The sequence below is a fragment of the Falco naumanni genome, chromosome 1 (genome assembly GCF_017639655.2).
Source record: "Falco naumanni isolate bFalNau1 chromosome 1, bFalNau1.pat, whole genome shotgun sequence".
Lineage (NCBI taxonomy): Eukaryota > Metazoa > Chordata > Aves > Falconiformes > Falconidae > Falco > Falco naumanni.
Genome location: NC_054054.1, coordinates 14,427,189 through 14,451,796, shown reverse-complemented (window position 1 = coordinate 14,451,796; position 24,608 = coordinate 14,427,189). Strand labels below are relative to the sequence as shown.

At 39.3% G+C, this 24,608-nt stretch overlaps 1 protein-coding gene across 5 annotated transcripts in view; it reads left to right on the top strand.

The window, feature by feature from the left end:
• Positions 1-24,608, top strand: part of ZNF827 (zinc finger protein 827) — a 106,462-nt gene that overhangs the window by 14,631 nt on the left and 67,223 nt on the right. For all 5 annotated transcript variants that reach the window (XR_005826062.1, XR_005826064.1, XR_005826063.1 and 2 more), the window contains exons 2-3: positions 11,256-12,266; positions 17,086-17,258. Coding sequence is in view for 2 of the 5 variants with exons in the window: in XM_040582207.1 (XP_040438141.1) it covers positions 11,256-12,266; positions 17,086-17,258 (1,184 nt within the window). In the remaining 3 variants the exon portion in view is untranslated. The remainder of the gene's footprint in view (positions 1-11,255; positions 12,267-17,085; positions 17,259-24,608) is intronic.

Below are 24,608 nucleotides of genomic sequence, written 5' to 3'. Positions count from 1 at the left end.
CAAAGTGCTTGCTATATAAAAGTGATATCATTAAGGGTGCTTCTCCCAGTTTTCTTCCGGTGTCTTCCAAAGCCTTGTGGGATACCACTGACAGCCAAAAAGCAGATAATCACTTCAAAATGCCTTGAGCCACCCGGTCAGCAAATAGATTCTCTAAACCTTGTCTTATGCTTAGTCTTTGTCTTGGAGACTGGTCACCACAGCACCAAAAACAATTGTAGGGTATGCAGAAGGAAATTCTGCTTGTCTTGCTTGAGCTGTTCAAGGCATAGGCTTACCTCTCTGAAAATGGAAACATTTCCTTTATTTGTGAGCCTTTTATTCCAGGTCATAGGTCAAGTTTTTGTCTAGTTCCATGATCATTCACGTGTGCCAGCCTCCTTTCTTGAAATCCGTTGCTTTTTAAGGGATGAAAGGTATAAAGAACTGACGTTGGTTTTTTTCTTTTAGATATCTTAATAACATTGTATGATCTTTCCATTTTCTCAAGTAGAATTGTCCAAGTGAATAGATCTTGTCTTCCGTAACACCTGAACAGAACCATATGATGATGGATTGAGAGTGCTGAGTTACTACATTGCTTGAGCTCATAGTGATTGTAGTCTGACCGTGGTTTTCCTTCCATCTCTTTTTCTTTTGTAAGTCAGGGATAATTGCAGTCTGAGATTTCATCAGAAAAAAAAAATCTGTATTTTTAAGTCTTCTACCTCAGATATACGATAGAAGACTATGACCTAGAATCCAACTACTACAAAGCAACTAGCCATTTGGAAATGAGTAACCGAGCCTCCGGTTTGCAGATAGAGGATGTTTAAGATAAGGCAGTTTTGTGTTTCTGCTTTGAATTTCCTAATAAAGACATTAGTTCTGTGTTCCAGCAATTTTTCAAAGAAGACTTCATTAATGACATGCCAAAGGAATAAAATCTCCTCTCATTCATGGAGTTAATTGTAATTCAAGGATGACTTTGAAATATTATGGATTCCTATATTGACCATTTGACATTCATGTGATTATCTTCCACAACAATTTGATCTTTAGTGGAAACTTAGTTCTCTCATTTAGGTATCTTCTGGTTGTAGCCAGCTTTTCCAAATTGTTTGCTAGAATTGTTTGGGGTTTCCTTTCTAATGAAGGCCCATGGTGGGAAATCTTGAAATATTTCCCCTCCTTTATGAAGCAGATGGAGATGAAAGGTCTTGACTCTGTATGCTAAGGATAATAGAAGTCTTGAGAATAATGTTTAACTCTTCTTATTTTTGGAGATGCCAGCATCCCTTTTTGGCATTTGATGCTTTTTACTGCATCAGCCTATTGCCATAGACATCTATCTAGAGCAAAACAAGTGAACAATGAAAGTGAATTTTGGCTAACTAGGAATAATCTTAAGGAGTTTCTAAACTTCCTTATAACTAAGAAAAAGTAGAATTTCTAATCACTGCACTGAACTTAACATGTTAAGTGAGGTCACAGTGGTAAATGTGCATTGATGTAAATAATACACTGCCACTCCAGGTAGAAGTTACAGAAGAAGGTGCAGGGAATCTCTTTGGGTTGACTTGCACGTGGACCACTTGAACCATCAACGTTTGATAAAGTTGATTCCTATTTCAAATAGAGCTGTAGGAATAATGGTTGAGCTCCCGCATACTTAGTTTATCCTCAAATTTGTAATGGTCTATCAGAGTCTTAATGTGATATTATAGCTAGCTTTAAAAGACCCAGAGAAGCCTGAAATTCCTGGTAAGAGATCTAGCTCAGAAGCTGCTGCTTTAAAAAGTGTTTAGTTTTATAGCAAGTGGTTTATCACATTCACTGTTTTCATCAGGCAAAAGAGGTGTACTCCTTTGATATGTTAATGTACAGACTTGAAGTTTTCAGTTGGCCATATTCCTTTAGTGTCAGTCTGATCACTGTCTTGTGCTTTGTGAAAGGCATGCCCAAACTCAGCTATAGGTCCTTATAGGATGTTCACAAGGGCCTGTAGGAAGAACTTTCAATAAGGCTGGCTGTGGTGTTTTGCTAAGTCTCTGTTAAAGTCTTACAAGAGCAACATTGATACCATAAAATACGTCCTGTAAGGAACATGATTTTCTATTGTTATACTGACACTTTGTGTGCTTTATGAATCTGTCATGGGGCTACTAGTCAACCTTTGCAGCATAAGCTGACCAGAAATATCCATTTATTCTGAAAACCTCAAACACAAAAATTAACTGCCTTTGTCTATCTTCTCTCCAGGAATTTTAGGTAAGTCAGCTGATGAAAGCTTTTTGTGTAGGATGCTCTTTTGTGACATACTAGTTGAGACATGGTCTTCAAAAATATTCTCCTCCTCTAAGGCCTTGTGTGTTCCATTTTTTCATGTGCATACCTCAAGTACTTCACCTCACTGAGCTTCAAATAGTGGCAAAATCCAGCTAGAACAAAGTAATTCTAAATTGTAGTGAGATAAATATTATACATGTATTATACACATATATGCGTACCTATGTATGTATATCTAACATTGTTATACATAAGTATTATGTATTAAATGTAATAGTACATATTACAATATTATTTGTATTACACTATAAGACATACTGCTCTGCCCATCTACTTTTCACAGTTGTTGACTACTGGGCCTCACTGGTAAGGTATTATTTCTGGGTCTTTAGGACTTTTCCTCTCCCATGAAGACACTGGCAATCAATTCTAGAGGAGATTTTTTTTTTTTATTAGCATCAAAAGAGTTGATGATGTCCAACCCAGCTGCAGATGTCCCAGATAAGGCTTCTAAAGCAGCCTGCATGATACTGACTGTGTGGCCATCCTGACTGCACAGACCAGCTCTTCTGTGAGAGGTGTAGTACATTGTTGAGATTTGGGATGGGAGGGGAGAATCCTCTGGTCTTTTTCATTGACAAGACATGATATATTTTGCACCCTAGACCTCAGGAGATAGGTGGCTCAGATTGTTGACTCCTCCTTGTGCTTCCCCATTCCTGCCTCTTTCGCATCAGTTTTGTTCTGATTTCTTGGCAGAGTGAGTAGTTTTATGCCAGATGAGCGAGTTGAAATTGGCTCACCAAGCAGTCAAACAAACAACAGAGCAAATGTAAGGGAGGGCACAGGACCACCACTTCCGTCAGTCTTGAGCTTTTGTCTTCTTAACAGTGTCTTCTGACTATGCTTTAAGGCAACACCTGTTTGGTGCTCAAGATCTCTGAGTCATAGTGGAAGCAACACTCCTCAAACACTGATTCCACAGCTACTAACTATAACCTCTTGCCTAGAACAGAAGAACAGTTAATCCTTCTTGGAGGCAAGAAGTCCAACATCCATTGTACTAGAATTTATCTTGTGGAGAACTTGTTTTGGGGAAGATCAGGCTTGTTGCTATAAGGTCCTATCTTGTGATCTTTCAATGGCCCTGATAACCTTCATCAAGTAGTGACTGCTCATCTCAGGAGAAACCATGTATTTCAGTCCTCTTAGCTAGTAAAGGAAGGGTCTTTTTGGCAGGTAATGAAACCTATTGACACATTTATTCTGGGGCTTGTGGCTGAAAGAAAAAGGCCACTGTCTCTGTTTCTTATCTTGTCCTTTGAGGGAAAGGAAATAAAGGCAGATCTGTGTTGTCTGTGACAAGCTTTTTCAGTAATCTATCCTGCTTCCCTTCTTCCTCAGAAGAGTCCATCACACCTGGATTCTGCCTTTGAGAGGAAACGGAGGTGCTGTGCATGCATTTTGACCTTCTATGGTTGTCTAGCAGTTGGCTCACCTGAATGCATGGTACTTCTGCACATTCACAGTTGCTTGTGTATATGGGAAAAGCATCTTGAAGAGTTCTAGTTATTGCAAGGTAATTAACTTTCTCTAATCTTGTTAGTCTTGGAGCCCTTTTTTAAAAAAAACAGTATTAGAGAGATTGCTGGGTGAATATTCTGGGGGTTTCTTGTAAGTGGATTTTTTTCAAAGTCACTTTAAGTTAGGGATAAAAGTAGAGGATATATGCCTTGTCTTTAAAAGCTGTGTCTTTCCTTTCCCCTCTCCTCCTTCCCTCCAGTTAGGAAAATCATTATTTTAGAAGATGTGGAGATGAAATACCGAGTCCTACCTAGGGCTTCTTTTCCTGTCTAATTGTGTGAGTACTTTCACACATCTTAAACACAGGGGAGAAGGACAGAACAGAAGAGCTATGGCTTTTTGGCAGTTCCTTTTTGCAGCTGTGCTGCTCTCTCTAGGTCAGCCTGCAGTACAGAAATTTGGTTCAAGCACCAGCAACACTGCTAAACCATTTTGTGAAGAGGTCAAGAGTTGAATAATCATCCCGTTGATAAGTGAGCGAGCCAGAAATTCCATTCAAAGAGGACAGTGACTTCCTGTGCTGCTTACCTATTATAGGTCACAGAAATCATGAAGGGAAAATGGGGGATTGAGAGTTCTCTAGCACATGACTGTTTATGTAACTGTGACTTTTAAGTTTTATTTGCTGCTATTCGTATAATAAAAGGAGTTAAGGCAGGCATTCGTGTCTTTATTAAAATTATTTTTTTACAAGCGTCCCTATTGGAAAATCAACATAGTTGCTGCTATGGGTATATAGTCTAATTGGATGTGGCTGTAGGTGCTTTTTAGTGGTTAGTGGTGGACCCTGTGGCGTGTCAGCGGTCAGTGTGCCCAGCTTCTCAGAGGTAGTCCTACAGCACACACATCTGTGTGGCGCTGTGGGTGTGGGAACCCATGGAAGTTGTTCAGCCCAAAGAAAGGGCTCAGCCCAAACATTCACTCTTTTTTATTTGAAATGCTTAAAACCCAGCCTGAATACAAAACGGATAGTTTGTAGGCAGCTAGACTGAGCAGTTTATATAGGATACCACAGAACAGACTTTCCAGATATGACTGCCATTTTTAGGCCTGTGCATGTTGCTTTCTGTAGTGCCTCATGAAATCAGCAAGGGCTTATGTGAAGCTGACACCCAGAGACAGTGTGAATTAGAAAGTGATGTGATATTAGCAAGTGATCTTTTGTAATTATTTTTTACCATTGCTGAAATGATGCACTTACACAGTGCACATAGTTTACCTAAAGGTATCTACTGTATTCAGTCCTTAGCTCCTTCATTATTTTCTCCTCTGTATTATGGTCAGCACTAAATTCTGATGTGACACTCTTGTGGCTGGTAATTCTCACTGAATGTGCCATTTGCAGTTAAGACTTCAAGTTCCTTTCCTCTAATTTCATCATGGAGCTTCTCCAGTATGGCTTCTGCTTTCCTTGTTCCACTAAAACTGTTCTGCCCAGAGTGGCTAGCAACCAGTGTCTGGAAAGTTTCAAGGCTTCTGTGCCAGTGGTACTTATGGGGCTCAGCTGAAGGAAGTGAGCATCCTTCTGTATTGCATTTCTAAAGGGTGTAAGTTGACTCACTGTTGCTGAGCTAAGATGGAGACATTGTGGGCCTGTGTTCTCTTCCTGGATGCACAGCCATTGGCGGTGATGGGAAGCTCCTCTTACCTGGATATGATGCTGATGGTAATAGCCATGATGGAACCTGGATTACAGCACCTGTAAAGAGAGACTATTCTGAAATGAACTGCCACAAAAGCAAATTTTGGCTGTGGCCTGATCCCTAATCGTTGTTTGAGGGTTCTGAGAAAGCAGGCAGGAGGGAGTAGGACATGAGAAGCCACCCTGGAGGCCAAATATGAGCACACCTCTTCCTTGTCCATGACTAGTTGAATGCCTTTATAATTGTCCATGCCTTCTTGGTTAATGCCTTTGTAGTTGTCCATGCCTTCTCAGTTGTCAGCTGCTGCTTCTTCTCATTCACTTGCCTTTTCTTACAAGTCTTGCTAAAAGTCACACAAGGCTAAGTTCTAGGTTGCTCAGGTGTTGTCTCTGCCTTAGTTTTGATGCATCTGCCTATTTACTTGGCCTTAAACTGATGGCTGCTCTGAGTCAGTCTGTGTTTCCTCGGAACTTATGGGTGGCTTACTGCTTCATTTAAGTTTAATGCATCTTTTTAAATTCTTTAGGTATCTTTGCAGAGCTCCTCAGTTCCATAGCGTAAACATATTACTTAATCCTAGCTCTTTCAGTAGCCCTAGGTGTAGTGTTTAGTATAAGATAATACGGAGAGAATTGTTTATGGTAGGCATTAGAGATGGAATAAGATAAGCTGTTGGGACAACAAATTAGGAAGATGACCTGGGTGCCAAATAGTCAACAAATGCAACTGTAACTTTATTTAGATTGACACAAACTTGAATGATCATATCTGAAATCCTTATATAGATGAAGTCATTTGATATCAAGATAATAAAAATGAGGTTTGCTCTCCTATCCCTTTAAATCCTGGTACTGTAGATTCCCAGATTTTTCTTGAAATTTAACTGCTGAGGTTAGGGTAATCTTACTTAATTCATCTCATCAGCAATTTTTCTGTATGCATTTCTTTGATATTATTTGACTTCTACCTGCTTTATATTTGTTTCAATTTTCATTCTGTAATCCCATAATTACAACTTCCCTATGTTTCATATCAATGTAGCATATGGATTTGCAATGTTAATTTTGTATTGAAGTTCTTTAATTATTACAGTGAATGATTAAAGTGAAATTTTATCCCTCTTAGTATGAAAATTCAGTCTCTTTAGGGTGGGTTCATTAGTTGTAGCATCTTCTCAGACAGTCTCTGGTGATCCAAATGGTGTTCTTTTAACCATGTTCTCATTGTCTATGTCTGTTACTCAGTGCCACAATTTGGAGACTTCCCTTTTATATGTGCTGCACAGGCTGTTTCTAGATCTAGCCTGCTACATTCCTGTTTCTCCACTCCAAGTCCTACGAAGTGGAACTGTGGATCATTTCACACTTGCCGCTTTGAGGAATAGCATGTGTACATTATGTTGCGTACAGTTAAAGTTTCCAGCATCTGAATTGGGTGGCTCAGTATATGAATCAACAAACATGTTAGTCCTTTTCAGTTTTCAGATATAAGTAGTTTGGGCAAGTTAATGTTTACATTTCTATTGATATCAGGATCAAATTCTAATCACCACTCCTAGTAAAAGGGCAGATGCTTGCAAAGTGAAATAACATACTTTGGGATCAATAAACTTTGTCTGCCAAACTGATCTCTTGAAGAGGAAAGAGAACTTTTCCATATTTGAAAACAAGCAGATGAGTGGGTGAGCAAGGGAAACTGGCACTTCTTTCAACAGTGCTTCTGCACACATTTGGGACTTTGTCAGAGATTGTCTGCTACTGGACTACATCAGTGGCAGCAATCACCCAACAGTACCTTGGTGCCTTTTGTCATTGCTGACAAGAGCAGGTAGTGCTTGTGTGAGGCTCCTGGATGTGTGTGGTGGGGCAGTCCCAGATCATGCAGGGCACCTGTAACTTCCACCAGCGTCTGCCAGTGGCAAATGGTTTGGGAAGCTGTTCTCCTTCTAGAACTGCCAAGGAAATCGGGGAAGTGCTGACAGGTCTTGACCCTTGAATCATGTTGAGAAGAGGCAATGTGATGAGTGGGTACTCAGTAAAAGCTGGTGAAATTTCCAGCCAGGTCTTGTTCCAGATGAAGTCAGTGATAATTTGCCTCGAACTCTGAAGTTACCTTTTCCTGCTTTGCAACTTCCATGTTGTTTCTTACCCATGTTTAGCATTTTGGACCGTAATAGAAATGAAATGCCGGTAGCTTAGTGTTCATAAATAATTCTGCAATAACAAACTATGGTATGTTTATGGTGGAGAGAAGAAATTTAAATGTGGCATTACGTTTCTGTTCCTAGCTTTCAAGGGCTTCTCACTGGAGCTTCTTAGCTGTATTGCAAGAGAAAGGAAAAACATGTCATGCGGATCTTCTGCCACAGATGTGAAATACAGCTGAAGCTTCTTGACAGACATGGAGGTTGACTCCTGTTTCTGACAAACCTGATCTGGGTGTCCCATGAACCATAAGAGTTGTGAGGGAAGGTTTTATTTAATTCAAAATCATAAGGAAGTTGGTGGATTGGGCTGATTTCTTCTGGAGTTCTCAAGCTTGTTCAAACTCACAGGCTCACAAATCAATGGGAATTAAAGTCCTGCCTTGAAGGCTTTGGATGGCAGCTTAGCTTAGAAATGAAATTGCCAGGCTTCACCATTATGCTTCTAAACCAATTCACCACTGTTTAAAAGGATGCTTGACTGAGCACATGATAAGACACTGATGCTGCTTTTTTTGGCATTAACCTTACAACCTGCAAATACAGTGGGCTTGATACTGCAGCAACTGAGGGAATTACTGAGAAGAGGAAAATTAGAACTGTGTCAGCAGTTAAAGGTCTGGTTTCTGGTTACAGAAAGAAACTGCACTGGTGGGGGAAAAAAATCCAGCTGGCTTTTTGGGATAGAGATGCTGCAAAGGAAATTTGCCCTTTGTCATGGAGACTGCTTGGAGATTTGAGCATCTGAGTGGTTACAGGTAGATTAATAACAGGAGGGGGAGCTCTCACTGCATTACCCAAAGAGAAGGGAACTTCTGGACTTGGTTGCAAGCCTTTAAATGAAGAATACTGCACTTCTGCTGCTCCCTGTCAATAAAATGTCGTGACTGCTCTTCATATAGGCAAGACCAATGGAGAGTGTGCATGTCTGGAAAAAGAAAGGCAATTTGTGTCCTGTCCCTATTTCTTCTTCTATTGCTACCTTATTTTTTTTGGTTCTGTGCATAATATAGTTGAGTTGTGTTACTTTCAAAGAAAGCTGTATTGCAGTTCTGCCACAGCAGATGTAGTTCCTTTCCCTGCATCCTTACCATCAACTTCGAATACTAGTGTCCTGTTCCTCAGCTACTGTGAGTGTTCCCTGAGATGTCAGCTTTAGAGAGGAGGGATAGATAGTGGAAATATATGTGGGACATAACTTTTATGGTTAGAGCAAAAACTGGTTCAGGTGAGAATGAAGACTCCATTTCCAGTGCAAGTAGGATGAACAAGATTGAGAGATTTGTAAAACAGTGTTGTTTAACTGGTGTTTTAAAGGCCAGTTACAACTAGGAAACATATCAACATTAAGAAATTGAGGTACATGGCAAGGAACAGAGAAGTTTGGGGGTTTAGTAAGCTGGAGATTTCTCTAAAACAGAAACCCACTTCCTTTTGTAACCATTTACACTTAAATATCTCTCAAACTGTAATTTTTGGATGACATGCTGACTGAAGGGAAATGCAATTCTCGCTCCCTATTTATGGATAGGGAGCAGACACTCAGAGAGAGAGTAGGATTTGGGGGGTGGGGTGCGGGAGGAGGGGTTGTTTAACACAAAGATATGTCAACAGACATATGGATGTAAGTGGTAGGATGCAGGCTAGCTGTGGCTCAGGAGCTGTGTTGTGGTGTTAACTCTAGGCTGTGTCCCAGAGGGTGTTCACTGCTTTTGGTGTATTGGTTTGGGCAAAATGCCAGCAAGATGCTTTGTTGGCTTCCAATCTAGAACTTGCTTGCATCTGGGATGAGTGGACGGATCTCTCATCTGAGTGCACCCAACTGTACAGATATGCCTCAAGTTACTTTTTAATGTTCAAGGGTGAAAAGGGAATACATTCAGTTCTTTAACCTGCGGAAGTGCTGGTTCAACTGATAAGCACCTATCTTCTTTATTTGAATGTGCATGGTATTGGCCTTTATGCACATTTTATTGTTAATAACTGTGTCTATGATGTTAACTTTGATAACGTAAAAATAATTCTAGGTAAGTGCTTCGGGTTTTGCTTGGCTTTTGTTTGTTTTGAATAGGAAAGATGAAAGATGCTAGCCCTCTTCTGCTTGAATTACTAATCTAAGGTAGCTGAGTGGTTTTACTGTGGGCTCTTAAAACATTGGTGAATTCTTTCCTGAAGGGTTTTGAGTAAAAGGAACTTACTGTGACAGACTATTCCTCATATTCTGTACAACATTAAAGAAATAAATCTTTGCTTTCAGTGTATGTTGGTATCTCTACACTCATGATACATTTGGCTGTGTTTTTCCTCCTTAAATTCGTTGGATCAAAGCAATAATATAAATCTAAGTTTTTATTCATCAACTTCTCTCCAAGTTTTGTAATTTGCTGGAATTAAATAGGGAACCTGGGAATAATACATTATCATAGATACAATACATATCATGCAGCCTTATTTCCAGAATGTCAGTGGAGGGTTATATTAAATCCTTTTGTTTTGCTGTAGTATGATTACAAAGATTCTTTTGTAGCTTGGGACATGGAGTCTAAAAGCAAGAAATGTGAGAGGTATCTGTCAAGTGAAGATAACATGACCTTAATTTGAGCATTGCTGCTGCTGTTAACTACGTTCTGGTTGGTCAGCAAGATCTGCAAAAAAAGTCTTGGTCATGTCTGTATGACTCTGAATACCTATCAGGAAGAAGAGCAATGCAGGGTCACAGTGCTTTAAACACTGTAAGTTAGGTCTCGGGAGAGACTAAGACGTGTTGCAGTTACTGGAGAGGAGAAAACATAACTAACTGCATTGAGAACAACACTTTTTTTCTTTCTTTTTTTTTTTTTTTTTCCTGCTGAACTAAGTTCAGTTTAGGATGGTCTTTAAAACTTTAACGAAGAGTGACAAGCAAATGACAAGCTAGTAGTGTCTATATAAGAAGAAAAAAACCCCAAAGTTTAGTGCTGTGTGTATATTCCTTTCCCAAATAGCTGGAGAGATGAGAGCTTTAGCCTGCATTAATGTATTAGTCGTTTCAGCTATTCAGGAATGAATTGTGTATTATTGGTGCAAATTTTATTTTATTTTAGATAGGGGTTACTGCAGGACTGGGCTGAGATTTGAAGTGACTGGAAGAAACTACTTTGAGTAGCTACCCACCTGATTGAATTTTGAAGCATGCCTGTGCTAGCTGTACAAAGACACAAGTATCCAGTAATTTGGGGGCCTGTTAAATCTCTGCTCTACACTACAGAGTTTGTAATATTTTGCAGGTGTACAGACTATACCAATAATGAAATATTTTCAATATATGAACATGTGTTATGTGTATTTCTATTGTTGCAGTTTTAGCTGTTTTAGTTATGCTGAAAGATGACAGGCCTGTCATGATTTTGTCTTCAAAGAAAGACTGACTTATGCTCCAAAAACTCTTTCCTGGTCATTCAGTCCAGGCTGATGCCAAGTCTGTGCACTTTAGAGAGATGTTAGGTGACTATTCAGGAGGGTCTCACACAGATTTACACAAATTTGGGAATAATACTGTTGTTCTTGGTTCCACACAGATGGTACCAGACAGGAAGAAGTGGAAGGTGAACTTAGTGAAGAAGAACGCTGGTTTGGAAATTCTTCAGAAACTCCTTCAGAAGCATCATATGGAGAAGTCCAGGAGAACTTTAAGTTGTCTCTTGAGGACAGAATCCAAGAGCAGTCCACTTCCCCAGATACTTCTTTGGGAAGTGCGACTCCTAGCAGCAACACAGCAGAGCTGGGATCCATTGAAAGTGAGGCGCAAAGAGACACATTACAGAGCAAAGAGCACCTTTCTCCTGATGTGTCATCTCTGTGTGAAGAAGAACCTCCTGGTCCAAATAAGCCACTGAGTAGTAACCTGAGGCGGCTGCTGGAGGCTGGCTCCCTCAAGCTGGATGCTGCTGTTACAGTCAATGGCAGAGTCGAGTCCCCTGTAAATCTTGGCTCAAACCTCTCCTTCTCTCCACCTGCTCATCATGCCCAGCAGCTAAGTGTTCTTGCCAGAAAGCTTGCTGAGAAGCAGGAACAAAGTGACCAATACAATGCAGGTAGTCACTTTATATGGAATCAAGGTAAGTGGTTGCCAAACTCAACCGCTACCTGTGGTTTGTCCCCTGATTCAGCTATCCTGAAACTGAAAGCTGCAGCCAATGCCGTTCTGCAGGACAAATCTCTTTCAAGGACTGAAGACACTATAAGGTTTGAATCCTTTTCCTCACCTTTTAGTTCTCAGTCAGCCAGCTCCACGTTAGCAGCTTTATCTAAGAAAGTGAGTGAAAGAAGCATGACTCCTGGGCAGGAGCACCCACCTCCGGCTAGTTCTTTCCTTTCTCTGGCTTCCATGACCTCTTCAGCTGCCCTTCTCAAGGAAGTTGCTGCAAGGGCTGCAGGCACCCTGTTGGCTGAGAAAAAGAAATCGCTGGTTGCTGAGGATCCCCTGCAGCTTTCAGAGATGAAGCAAGAGAAAGCAACTCCACCACAGTCTTTGGAATTATTGTTACTTCCAGTCCCTAAGGGAAGAGCATCCAAACCCACTAGTACAGGTATGGATAAAGTTTAAGCCACTAAGTAGAATGTATTTGTTTTGCTACAGGCTTATATAACATCTCTTCAATGGATCTGGATTTGGTTTGATTCCATGTGTTATGTGAATAAGAAATAGGTACTTTAGGTAAACAATAGAAAAGCTTCTTAAAATACCACTTGAAGACCAAACCATCACAAATGTTTCCATATTTGAAAGATATGGGTGTGTACAGTTCAGTGCTTTTTTTTTTTTTTTTTTTTTTTTTGTTCCATACAATGATATTTCCCCCTCTTACCAAGTTCAGAATAAGTCCACGAAAAATATTTAATGGAGAAGATCAAACAATCTCTGTTAGGAAGCTCACAGTATCAGTGAGCCTGTACAAAACTAGTGCTTTTGAAATATTGGACAAGGGAGAATTCTCCTTCCTGCTGTCTCTGTCACAAATAGACTTTTGTATAATCGCTTACTACCCTGTCCTAATTTACTAGAGTATGTTATTATGTTGTCACTTTTCATTAAATTTTTTTGCAGCAGTTTGGTATTTTACAATCCTTTGTCATTAAAAAAAAAAGTGAACTGAATTTCTCTAATTTCCTCAACAAGAGCCATTTTACACTTCTGACTTCCCTCCACCAGTTCCAGCTGTTGGCAGTCAGGGAATCAGGCTTATAGGGAATAAGAAGAAATAGTCTTGGTAACAAAAGCTTTCAAAAGCTGGCAAGCCATGCAGGGAAATTTAAATGATCCATCTTCAAAATAAGGAAAAATAAGGTTTCTTTCATCTATTTCTATACAAAGTTCTCATCGTGGATTCTTATTTCTGGTAGAACGTACAGCTTCAGGTGTTGTCAGTGTTCTCCCTTGAGTGGCATTCTGATGCAGAGGGGAAGGACATGTCAGCTATCCTCACAATACACACAAAGTCTTTCAGTATATTAGAGCTGAGTTTTTACATTAGTTTTTGAGTATTTTATCAGGAATAGTAGCTTGACTGTACAGGTGTAGGAAGCCAGTGTACAGATATGAAGGCTGACATGTTGTATAATTGCACTGCTGTCTTTCTGACCTAACCTTTTTGTTTAGGGATATTATGAGGTCTGATCTGTCCCTGTGCAGCTTTTGGTAAAAGCTCATAGGGTAGAAGCTATTAGATGGACAGCAATACTCATTCCTCCCTTGGAGGAGGAGGGAGAGGGATGTGATGAGATGCAGCCAGTAGCAGTTTTTTTGCTCTGAGTTACATGTGTTCTAGAAATGCTTTGCTGGTGTGTTTTGCAAAGGCAATTAAAGTGGCAAACTATTCTTGGCATGTGTCTGGCCTAAGGTTTTCATTAGTTCAGATAAAGTCCTTTTTGGAGAAGCATAAGCTAAACCAAAAAAAAAGGTCCTTTTGTTTGGGAAAGGAGTACCCACACTGGTTATGCCAGTGTGACCGTGGGCGTTAATTTAATCTAACTTTCCCCCTGAAGTCTGGCTTTCACATAAGAAAAGCAGCAATGTATAGAAAAGGAGTAAGATTAAAATTTATTTGAAGTTATTAGTTTATTTCCTGCTAGAGGAAAAGCTGTTCACATCATAAGTTTTTACTGGGGAAAGGTTGTAGTAAAGTCCAGGTTCTGTGTTTTACCAACAAACTGTGGGGATTTTTCTGTGTAGCTTGTACTAGGGGAGTGCTCTGTACCAGCGTGAGAGTGTGCTGGTAATACTGGCACTTTATAAACTAGCTCTCATGCAGCAAATTTCTAGCAACTATTCTCTTTGCTGAAGGCTCAAGCATAGTGTGCTGCTAAAAGATAACAATGGGGGCCGACTGCCTCAGGTCCTTGGTAACCAAGGAACAAGTATTCATTTTTTATAATATATGAGACTAGTATCCCAAGAGGAAGGGTGTTTCCTTTCAGTTTATACGCACTGGGCCAATGCCAGTTGGCATCCAAATAAACTTTATAGTGTAATGTTCATAACAAAAGTTACTTTAAGTCCATTTTCTGATATACTATTAAGCTTTATTATTATTTATTTATTATTAACTGACTGAAAATAAAAAGCAAGCTGTTGGTTAGCATATCTGGATGTTGATTATGGAAAGCCAGACTCCTTGGTTCCTTCAGCCATGGAGAAAAGCAGCTTGCAAAAACAGGTCACTGTTTAGTGACCTTTGATTGAAGACTTCACTTTTGTAAAAGTTGAGTAGGGCAGCTGAGTGTGTATATTTGCCATGAAAATAAATGTCACACATTCCTGATTCCTTTTGCACATACAACCTTATGGCACTAAAAGCAAAAAGCAGTATTTCATTTGATAATGTTTTATCTTTTTGTGTCTGTGTGATTGCTCCTTGAGTCATGGTTTTTTTTCTGTCTTGTTCCTGGAGAGAGACACATTTTCCCAGTAGGCGCAGCTTGAGAAGTGGGGTGTTTTATTTCCCCTCTCATACTTTGAACTTTTAAAGACACTGGTGAGTTTACTTTATTGTTAGGAATCTGATTCACCCACCAGCAACATCTAGCTTTGGTTATGAGATCAATACTCTGTGAGATTAATTAGATGTCGACAAGTAAGGAACAGCAAAGATGGAGTCTATTTAAAGAGGAATAAGTTAATAACAAGAGTATGCCTCAGCTCTTTTGTCCACCATGCTGAACTATTTGCTCAGAATTATTTCAGGCAAGAAGCTGGAGCCATGGCTTATCTGAACAGTCACCTCTGAAACTGCATGTCAGGTTTGGTGGACCTAATCATTACTTGCATAGGTTATAGTAAAGTGATATAGAGAAGATTAACTTTTCTAGCAATCTGTTAATAATGCCAGTTTTATACAGAGCTCATGTGTTTGGAATGAAATTTAGAAGGAAGCCTGGAATCTCTGTTAAGCTTCTGATGTCGTTTTTGAAAGCGTGTGGTGGCAGACCCTTCTTTTACTGACTAAATGCTTGTTTGGTGTAACTTTTTTGCCTGTGATGCTTGCAGTTTTGTTCCTGGAGCTTCTTTGGGAAACACTGGCTGATTCCTTGCTGAAGTCGCTCTTTCCAACTAATTGACATCATGTGACATAAAATAGACATCAACATAAATGAAGGAAAGCTGAAGCCCATGATTTTGTGGGCTGAGGTTTATGTAGTATAGTAAAGAGCTAACATGTTTCAGCTTTGGAGAGCGCTGACAAATTCCTGTGTACCATTCATTGTCATTGTTACTGGTGAAGTCACATGCGTTCAGTCCAGTTCTTTGCATATTTTTTAATGTGCTAAATTACTGTTGAGCCATTTTGTTTGCAGGTTTATTTTTAATGGGGCAGAAAACGGGTAATAGCTTGGTTATATGTTACTTTTCTGGATCCTTTGTGATGATAACCAGAGACTGGAGAAAAGCTGTGATAGAAGGAAAAGAAATGATATGTAAAAATACTACCAGTATTTTTTTTCTGTGGTTTATCTTTCTCCTGCCTTTTGTGAAGAAGTAAGTAAAGATATTTAAAAACTGGAACACAAGCAAATAGAGCGTCTTAGAGGTACAGAGAGGGGAACAATTTGATAATACATATAATACATTAAGTGTGATAGAATATTTCACAAGGAGAATTTCTGAACTTGCAGAAGTGCATGCTTTGACAACGTGTCCTTTTTTGTACTTACAAAATGACTACATAATCAGTTGAATTACGGTGTTTTTGTTTCCTATCTAATAACAAATATATTTTAGGATATGACAAATATTTCTGGAGGTTTTTATCATTTAGTTCCTCATCAAGGGAATTTGATGTTTGGTATATCCTTATCAGTAGGAAATACCTGATAATAATGAGATTAAATATTCTGAGAATTTCTAAGTAGCAGGATGCACATTGCTGAGGTCTGGATATTTGAAAATAGTCTGTCTTTTGCAGTGAGGAGGAAGGCTTCCAGTTTCACAGTAACACTAGGCCTGTCTTTATAATAAGCAGAAGAAATCCTGGTGAGAGGATGGATGGATGGATGGTTAGTTGTTTAAAGTCAGCAGCAAGGAATTTCTCTTTTCTTCACCCTTATGATGATTCCACGCTCAGCAGACTAACCATATTTGCTTGATAAATGCATCAAATCCTTTTCTTTTCTTAGGTGAATTGGGCAGTAAAGCAGAGTGCAAACATTTAGGAAGGCAGTAGATTTAAAGCCCTGGCAGCTAGAGGAGCAGAAGGAAATCCATGACCCAAAGACCCCTGATGGGTGAAGTTGCAGCAGCATCTGCTTGAGCCATAACTAAACAATTTCAGCAGCAGGGGTTCTGAAGTCATTCACTTCTGGAGTTAAATATATCTGATACACAATACTAGCATGCTTTTCAGTTAAGCTGTGGATTGTTCTATGCTTTATCTTCTGCTTCTCTGCTTGCTAACTATCAGAATACAGGACCAACAGATACAGGAAATGTATCATTTTTTCAACAGTTTAACTTATTTTCCATACCCTGCTACAACTGGCCTTTGGTAGGAAATGAAGCTGTGAAGTGATGATTATGAGAGACATCCATCTCAGTTCAGTTAAATTATGAGGAACATTAGAACCAGGTGAGATAGAGTACCATCCCCTACTGATTAGCCAAAGGATGTTTGGGACATTAACTTTTATAAATTATGGTGACCTTTCTCAAAGGGAGAATAACTAGATTAAGGGGAAAAGGGATATGCAAGAGGGGAGGAACTGAAATTTCTGGTACATGTTGTTTAACTGATGTGTCTCTTTGCAGATTAAATTCTAGCACTGAAAAATGGTATCTTGAGTGTGTTTACAAGGGGAAAGTATTCAACAACTAGCTATAAAGGATCCTCTCTTTTTCTTCCCTCTTCTGCAAAGCTTCAGAAGAAGAAGGAGGAAAACCTTTCCAGTGTCCGATCTGTGGTTTGGTTATCAAGAGGAAGAGTTACTGGAAACGGCACATGGTGATTCATACAGGTTTAAAAAGTCATCAGTGTCCACTCTGTCCATTTCGCTGTGCACGCAAGGACAATCTCAAATCACACATGAAGGTAAGGGAAGTGTCTACTGACAACCAAAACACTTTAATCATCAATCAAAAAATGATAGTATAACAAACCTATTTATTTGCAAGAACAAAATTTCCTTAGTTGTACTACCAGTGATGCCTCTATTTAAATAAAGAGACCGTAAAAAGAGAAAGAAGAAGCTTTTTTTCCTTTGCTTCCTTTTCCATTTTATACAAGTGGAAACTACCTTGGGTTGTGTCAACTTAATGCAGCACAAGCTGTCTGTGACTGGTCTAGTTCTAGACCTGGAACCACCAAAGCAGGGATGTTAGCTGAGATATGACACCATGCAAACACAGCAGTGCTGCTTTTCAGGGTGCCAGCTAGTGTCACTGCATCACACTAAGTGGGCATACCAACGTGGCCAGCACTAGCAGGGGATGTCTCCATTAATTTCTGCAGATAGGCCTGCAGTTTTAACTCTTCTTGCTTTAGTTTTTAACTGCAGCACCTCAGCGGTGAAGCATCCAAACCAAAATGAATGACACATTATACTGTAATGTTTCATTTTCAAGTGTTTCCATTAAGTTTAAAGTGTGCTTTTAACTCACCCTAAGTTTTAGGCTCAAACTGAAGATGACCTTTTGAAGGAAGCAACATCTGTGTTGATACAGAAATATATAAGAATGTAAAGAAACTCTTTGCTTAGCTAAAGTGCTACATGGTTACATCATACAAAGTGCCTGGTTTTGCAAGCTGTAGAACATACTTGAAGTAAAAATGGTACCTGTCCCATTAGCCCATGGATAAAGAAGCTGAAGTGCAAAAAGTTTCCCTTGTTAATGCAGTTGAGTTTTATAATAACAGTGAAATATTTGATTATAGTTAGTATTTTGTCTATTTTAGACAGATGTGTGTAAGAGTACCAGACTGGTGTGGAGGGGGACAGAATGCCTGTTCAGCTTTTATGTGTGCTATTGCAGAATTGGAGATCGCTAGACAAGAGTCTAATATTGCTTCTTATACCCAAGTAGCTATTTGCTTCACTGTAAATGATTCAGATGATTCCACTGATCACAACAGCAGATCTTGCTGTATTTCAGGTCTTTGCTAGGTCTGAAATCATCCCCTTAAAGTCTGAAGGCTCATCCCTTAATGCTCCTACTGTGGATCAATGCGCTATTCCCAGGCATCCTTGGTGTATCATGCTAATCCTTATCAGGTACAAGTAGGTTTGGTGTATATGGCTCCCGCTTTTAAGATTTGGTGTTCCGTGTTGACTGCAGGGCACAGATTGCCAGTTCCAAGTAGAAGATGAGTAGAAAGAATTGGAACACAGCACGCTAAGAATGTTTTTTAGTTTTCAGTTGTTGACAGCCTGCACAGAAGCATGCATCACCTAAAAACTTGCTGTTCCTTGGCGAAGACCTGTTGTCATCCCCTGCTTTGTAAAGGACATCCCTATTATTCCCTGCAGAAATTCTTGCCGTCTGCTTTTTTTGCTTTTTTGGAAGAATTATTTGCAGGTTGAGGGCCTATCTCTTCCTTTTTGGCATGGTGATTTCCATAGGTGGCCACAGGTAGGATATTGGAGAAAATTAGGGACTTTTTCACTGTCTCTGTGTGCTATCAGGCTGATGGTTATCTGAAGCCATTGTGCTCTTTTTTGCTCCTCACTTAATGTAAACCCCTTCCTTAACCGAGCCCATGTAATCTCAAAAACAGACTCCTTGTACAAACGTAATATGTAGTGTTAATTATTTGGTAATATACTAATTATTATCAAGTAATGCTCATTTAGACATCACTGAGATCAGAGTCAGGCCCAGAGCTGCTTGACACAGTGTAAGAGATTGCAGCCTCCTTTAGCCTATGGAGATAAGATTTGATGTCAGCCCAGTCATGCAGGTCATGATGGACTTGGTTGGTAGTGTTTGCTGGTAAAGCTGCTGCCTATTTAAGATGAAGGCAATTGTCTTACAAAATTAGATGGCCAGTATTTGGTCTTTTGCCCTTGTTATAGTCTTATGGACAGATGTAAAGAATCACAAGCATGAGAATCTGAAAGATAACATTTTACCTTAATTTCAATGGGTTTCATATATTTTTCTCAATTGAGTAAGCCATTTGTAAGAATACTTTCTATCACATAAAATTGAAGCAGGTGAATAAGGGGGTGTGTTAGTCATGTGTCCAACAGTATCAGACATAATCAGAATTCCCTTTCGTGAAGGTATAAATTGATAACAAGATTAAAAATAAAAACCATCAGATTTCTAATTATAGAAAAGTGCTGCTTTTAAATCTGTGTTTAAGTGTGAGATTATAATAACTGACACATACACAAGCCAACAGTGTTCAAATTGGAATGAATATACATCAGAAATGATACTGCACAGCTGGAACTTACTTAGGATGCAGCATTCTGGTTATGCCAGTTGGATGTTTCAGTTCTCTTCATTGTCCTAGGATCCTTTGGGAGCTACCTGGCCATATCTGCTTCCTGGTGGGCAACCCACGTAGGTAGAGCTGCTCTAGCTCTCCACCCCTCTCTTACTCCCTGTGAGTCAGCTGTGGCTACAGGTGAAGACATGTTTTTTAAAGCTAAAAATGCTACTCAAAATTAGGGTACTAGGCTGGTGTTTGTCATTCATTATAAACCAATTTTTATTCTAGGATATTATCATAAGCCAAGCTTTTTTCCTTTTATGCTGCTGCTGCTCTTTGGTTTTCATGTTTTAAGTTCTATTGGTAAGGATCACAGACAAAACCTGTTGGGGTGTTTTGTCCAGCTGCAGTCCTCAAAATCTAATAGTGTTGCCTTTTTTCCTCCTAGGCAGCATAGCTGTGAGCTGAAGCATCTCCTCTTTTTTTTTCTCTAGGTTCTTGTACACATTTTCCATTGAAACTGGTCATTTAGAGAATTAATTTCCATGACTGGTTTGTGTGTGTCCATATGGATCTTCCTTATTAACCTAAAGATACACACAATGAATAATAACTATATAATACAAATAATGTGTAATTTTATGGTAATTATAACATGTCAAACTGATTGACCCAGAACGCAACATTGCCAGCATTTTTGGTGTCTTGTCCTCCCCTGCTAGATAAAATCTTTAGAGAGCTGGATTAATTCCAGCCCTGACCCATATTCAGATCTACATGTGCTACCCACCATGTTGATGAAGCATTCTTCCAGTAAGGGCACTTTGCCAGGACCGACTCACAACTGGAGGCAAGGAAGTGAAAGGCAAGAAGGGAAGCAGAAGGAAAGTTTCCACACAGGCACACAATGAACAAGGGAGGCTGAGTAGACTGCCTTTTAAGGCACGCAGTGTTATCTATAATTGTTACATTGCGTTTAGATTTCACAGTGGTAGGCACCTTATAAAAATCCTAAAATAGACACAGTATGGAGTTTTATTATTCTGGTTTGGAGACAAATTATAGTACATGCATAACCACAAGTTTTGGCCCTTATTGCCAGGACTCTGGGGGTACCATTTCAGGACTTTATTCTGGTATCATAGCTTGGTTTCCAAGGGTGCTGAGAATACTGAAAATGAAGCTGGACAAAATGAATGGGTAACTGAGACAGGTGTCCTGTCCAAGCAGGCAGCAAGGGTTGTGCCTGAGTCCTTCTCTGTGTTTATCTAAACATACATTCAGTTGGAATATGTTGGTTTCTTCTTGAGTCTCTTATGTACTACTTCTGCAGAAAGCAACAGAAAGGGGTGGTATAATTCAGTAAGATGTATTCAGGCTTTTCTATTTTTCCTGCTAGGGAGGTAGGGATTGAATTTACCTCGGAGCAATACCACAAGCATCAGTCAGATATGGCCAATTGGTGTCTTTGGATCATGCACATATATTCCTCAGCAATCGGTGGACGGCTAGGCTGTGAGATCATACAGATATGTTCCAAGAAAGCAACAGGATATTAGCCTGAGCGCTTGGAAGGGGGAATGAGGAAGAGGAGCATATGGCCAAAAATAATATCTATAAATGTTCCTTGTGCTGCTATATAGACATAAGGCAGAAATGGGTGAGCCAGCTTTTCTAGCAGTGGAAAAGTTTGGCATTGTGAACACATGCTGAAGCATGATGGTATGACAGAAAATGAGGAAAGGGAAGATTAAGCTTAGCAGAAAAGTTAGATGCAATGGCAGACAGGTCATGTGATGGGCAACCATAGGATCTTCCTGCTTCTATTGCTTACGAAGAGCAACCATGTAGTGAGATCTCAGCGTAATGTTCCTCTGTAATATGAAGAGTGTTATAATCAGCCTCCTGATTAGGGAGAGGCTATTAATTACGTGACAGTGGGAATAAAGAAGGGGCTTGAAGAATGTAGCCTGGTGCTTGCTACCTCTTATGATTTGCTTTTCCCTCTTTCTTCCTCAGCTAGGGTCAGACAACAGAATAAGCATTCCTAATCCGTTTTGGTGAAGTACAAGACAGGTTATTTTAAAGCATCTTCACCATATTGGGAGAAGGAGGTTGACTGTATTTTATGGGAGGGGTTTTTATTTAGTTTGGTTTAAGCTAACCCTTAAGAGCCCTGGGAGGCACCTGTGATTCCATTCTCTCTCCTCAGCTGAGGGGAGGTAATGCAAACTTGCACAGCTTTTCAACAAGTGAAATCTGTACCCTGCATCTAAAGACAGGTACCACAAGTGACTTCAAGTATCTGCCTTTTAATCTTGTCACTTTTCGCATATGAGACAAGGATAATAAGGGCTATGCATTGATACCTTAAATCTTAAAGAAAAAAGAAAAAAATATATTTTTTGGAACACTAGTCCAGTCCAGCCCTGCAGAGAGGCTTTTTTTCCTCTTTGCTTTCAAGCAAAGCAAGGAAATAGTTTCAAAAAGAAAATACTATATAAATAATGTATGTATCCTGAGGGTAAGGATCATATCAAAACTAGCACTGTAGCACTAAACTTTTGAAAGTGCAGTATTTTAAAAATGAGGGAATTTGTAAGAAAAGAGCATGGAATAAAAAAGCAAAGGGCACAAAATAGGTGCAAAATGGAGACTTCTCAAGTGTGCTCAAATGCAGTCGCAGAAGAAGGCATTTTACTTAGAGATTTAAAAAACAACAACAAAACAAAACAAAAGCCACATCAAACCAAAACCCAGAAATTAGTGGCTACACAGGTTTGACACAGGTATGCCTAAGTGGCCAGGTTGTAGTAGTGGTTGATTGTTGTAGTTGCTTAAACAGATGCCCCTCATGGAAATGTTAATCTACTTGAAAGTTGGTGAGAAAAATAAAACATACAGTAGGCAAAGAAAAAAGTGATAATTAGGTCATAGAAAGTAAGTAAAGAGTGAGTAGCCAGAGGCAAATTACCAGTGAATGGATTCAGCACTCTAACCCTCTTATGTTCTGATTTTGCTTAGGGATGAAGTTTCTCAGAAAAAAAACACAAACAAAACGAACAACTTTCCTCTTATTCTGAGTGTTTAAAAAATAATAGCAAAAAACCCCTGCTAAGCCCCACAAAAGAAAGGTGAATGCCAGTCCTTCCTTTCCTGTGCCTCATAACTGGAAGGAAGAATCTGTGCAAAGCATTACCCCAACTTTAAGGGAGGGGAAAAGAAAAGATCTACCTTAACAGTACTACAAAATTGCAGGACGTACCTGTATCACTGTTGCCCTCACCCTACTCTCCATTGTATCCTGTTAGGTGAGATCACGTGTATTTGTAACTGTGGTACATCTGTACGGGCCAGTGTGTACTTCCCATAACTTAAATTTCCTGGTAAATAAGCAGGGATGTTACTTGAAAGTATGAAACGTTGATTTAAGAAACTGATTATGATACCAGAAATGTTAGTACGTCAATACAAAACATAACAGAAAAAAAATGCAATGATACAAATTATGTGGTATGATAGGGACGTGTGGTTTCTGTAAAAGAAAATCATGTGTTCTTCGACTAAGATGTTTTGAGCATGTCAGGAAAATCATGGACTTAAGAATCAGTTTAAATTTATTTGGTCTTTAAAAAAGCCTTTGGCAAAGCTTCTCACTGAGAAGCTGCCAAATAAATTAAGCAATGTGATGTACTATGGCACATTAGAAATTCACCAAGAGACAGTAAAACAAAGGGTAGGAAGGAATTAGCAATTTTAAGCATGACAAAAGGCTAACAGAGGAGTGTTCCATTACTAAGGGTAGAATTGTGTATGTTTTAGCAAATACGATCTGCACAAAATGATGACTGTACATAAGAAAATTGTAGATGATACAACCTTATGTGCGTGAATTGAGATTAGAAAAGGCAAAGCTTGAAAGGGAATAAAAAGAGGCTGGCTGACAGATAAACAAGGGGGCAAATGAAGTTATTGTTGACAAATGCAAGGTACTGCACTTTGGAAACAGGAGTCTAATAATAATAAAGCACCTGGCTGTCTGATATAATGAACTGTAACTACTCAGGGAAAATATCTGGGTATCATTGAAGACAGTTAAATGAAAACCTTTACTTGGCATGTGCAGCAGTGATTAAAAAGTACAATTAGATACTTGAATGTCTGTAGAATAAAACAGTGATAATACTGAAAATATTACAATGCTTTTATTAACATATGGTATGCTGCCAGTTATGATAGTCACTTCTGGTCACTGCATCAAAAAAGGTGTATCAGAAATAGAAGGGGTTTTAAAAGCTGGCAATGAAAATGATTAGTGGGATGGCAAGAACTCCCTTTGAAGAAAGAAGCTGTAAAGAATGGGACTGCCAGATATAGAAAGGAGGTGTCATCAAAATAATGTATGTGATAGAGAACATAAATTGAATGGCCTCTTTTTTTCTTTCTTGTAATGTAAGAATGAGGAGGCAGTAAGAGAAACTGAAAGAAACAAGTAAAAAAAAAAAAAATTTGACCAACAGATAATTTGTATGCAAGTCCTCAAACTAGGCCTAAGGTTTGTAAGTATTATGTAGTTCTATTGAAAATTATTGTGTACGTCATATCAAGCACACACTGAAAAGAAACTGTAGAACCACAAAATACTATGAGACTGGGAAGACTGTATGCTTAAGAGAAAGGTGTTACAAGCACTTTGCACAGTCAAGGAGAATATCCACAGTTAAATGAAATAACTCAGAAGGCAGAAGTCCTTAGTGTTTCTGACATAAGTCAAAAAGTAATTTTGTAAGATTTTGAAAGAACCGTTCGGTATGAGCAGGTTATGTGCTGTGGTTGGTTGCAGCATAATTCAGAGATACCTGAATCTGGCAGCAGCTGGGCTCAGACTAGGACTTTGGAGAAAACTGGTTAGCTGTCCTCTTATCTCTTCCTGCCTGTGGTTCCTGCAGGAACATCCTAGTAGAGTCTGAAGAGGGCATCTGCCAGTTTCGGTAGCATTAGCAC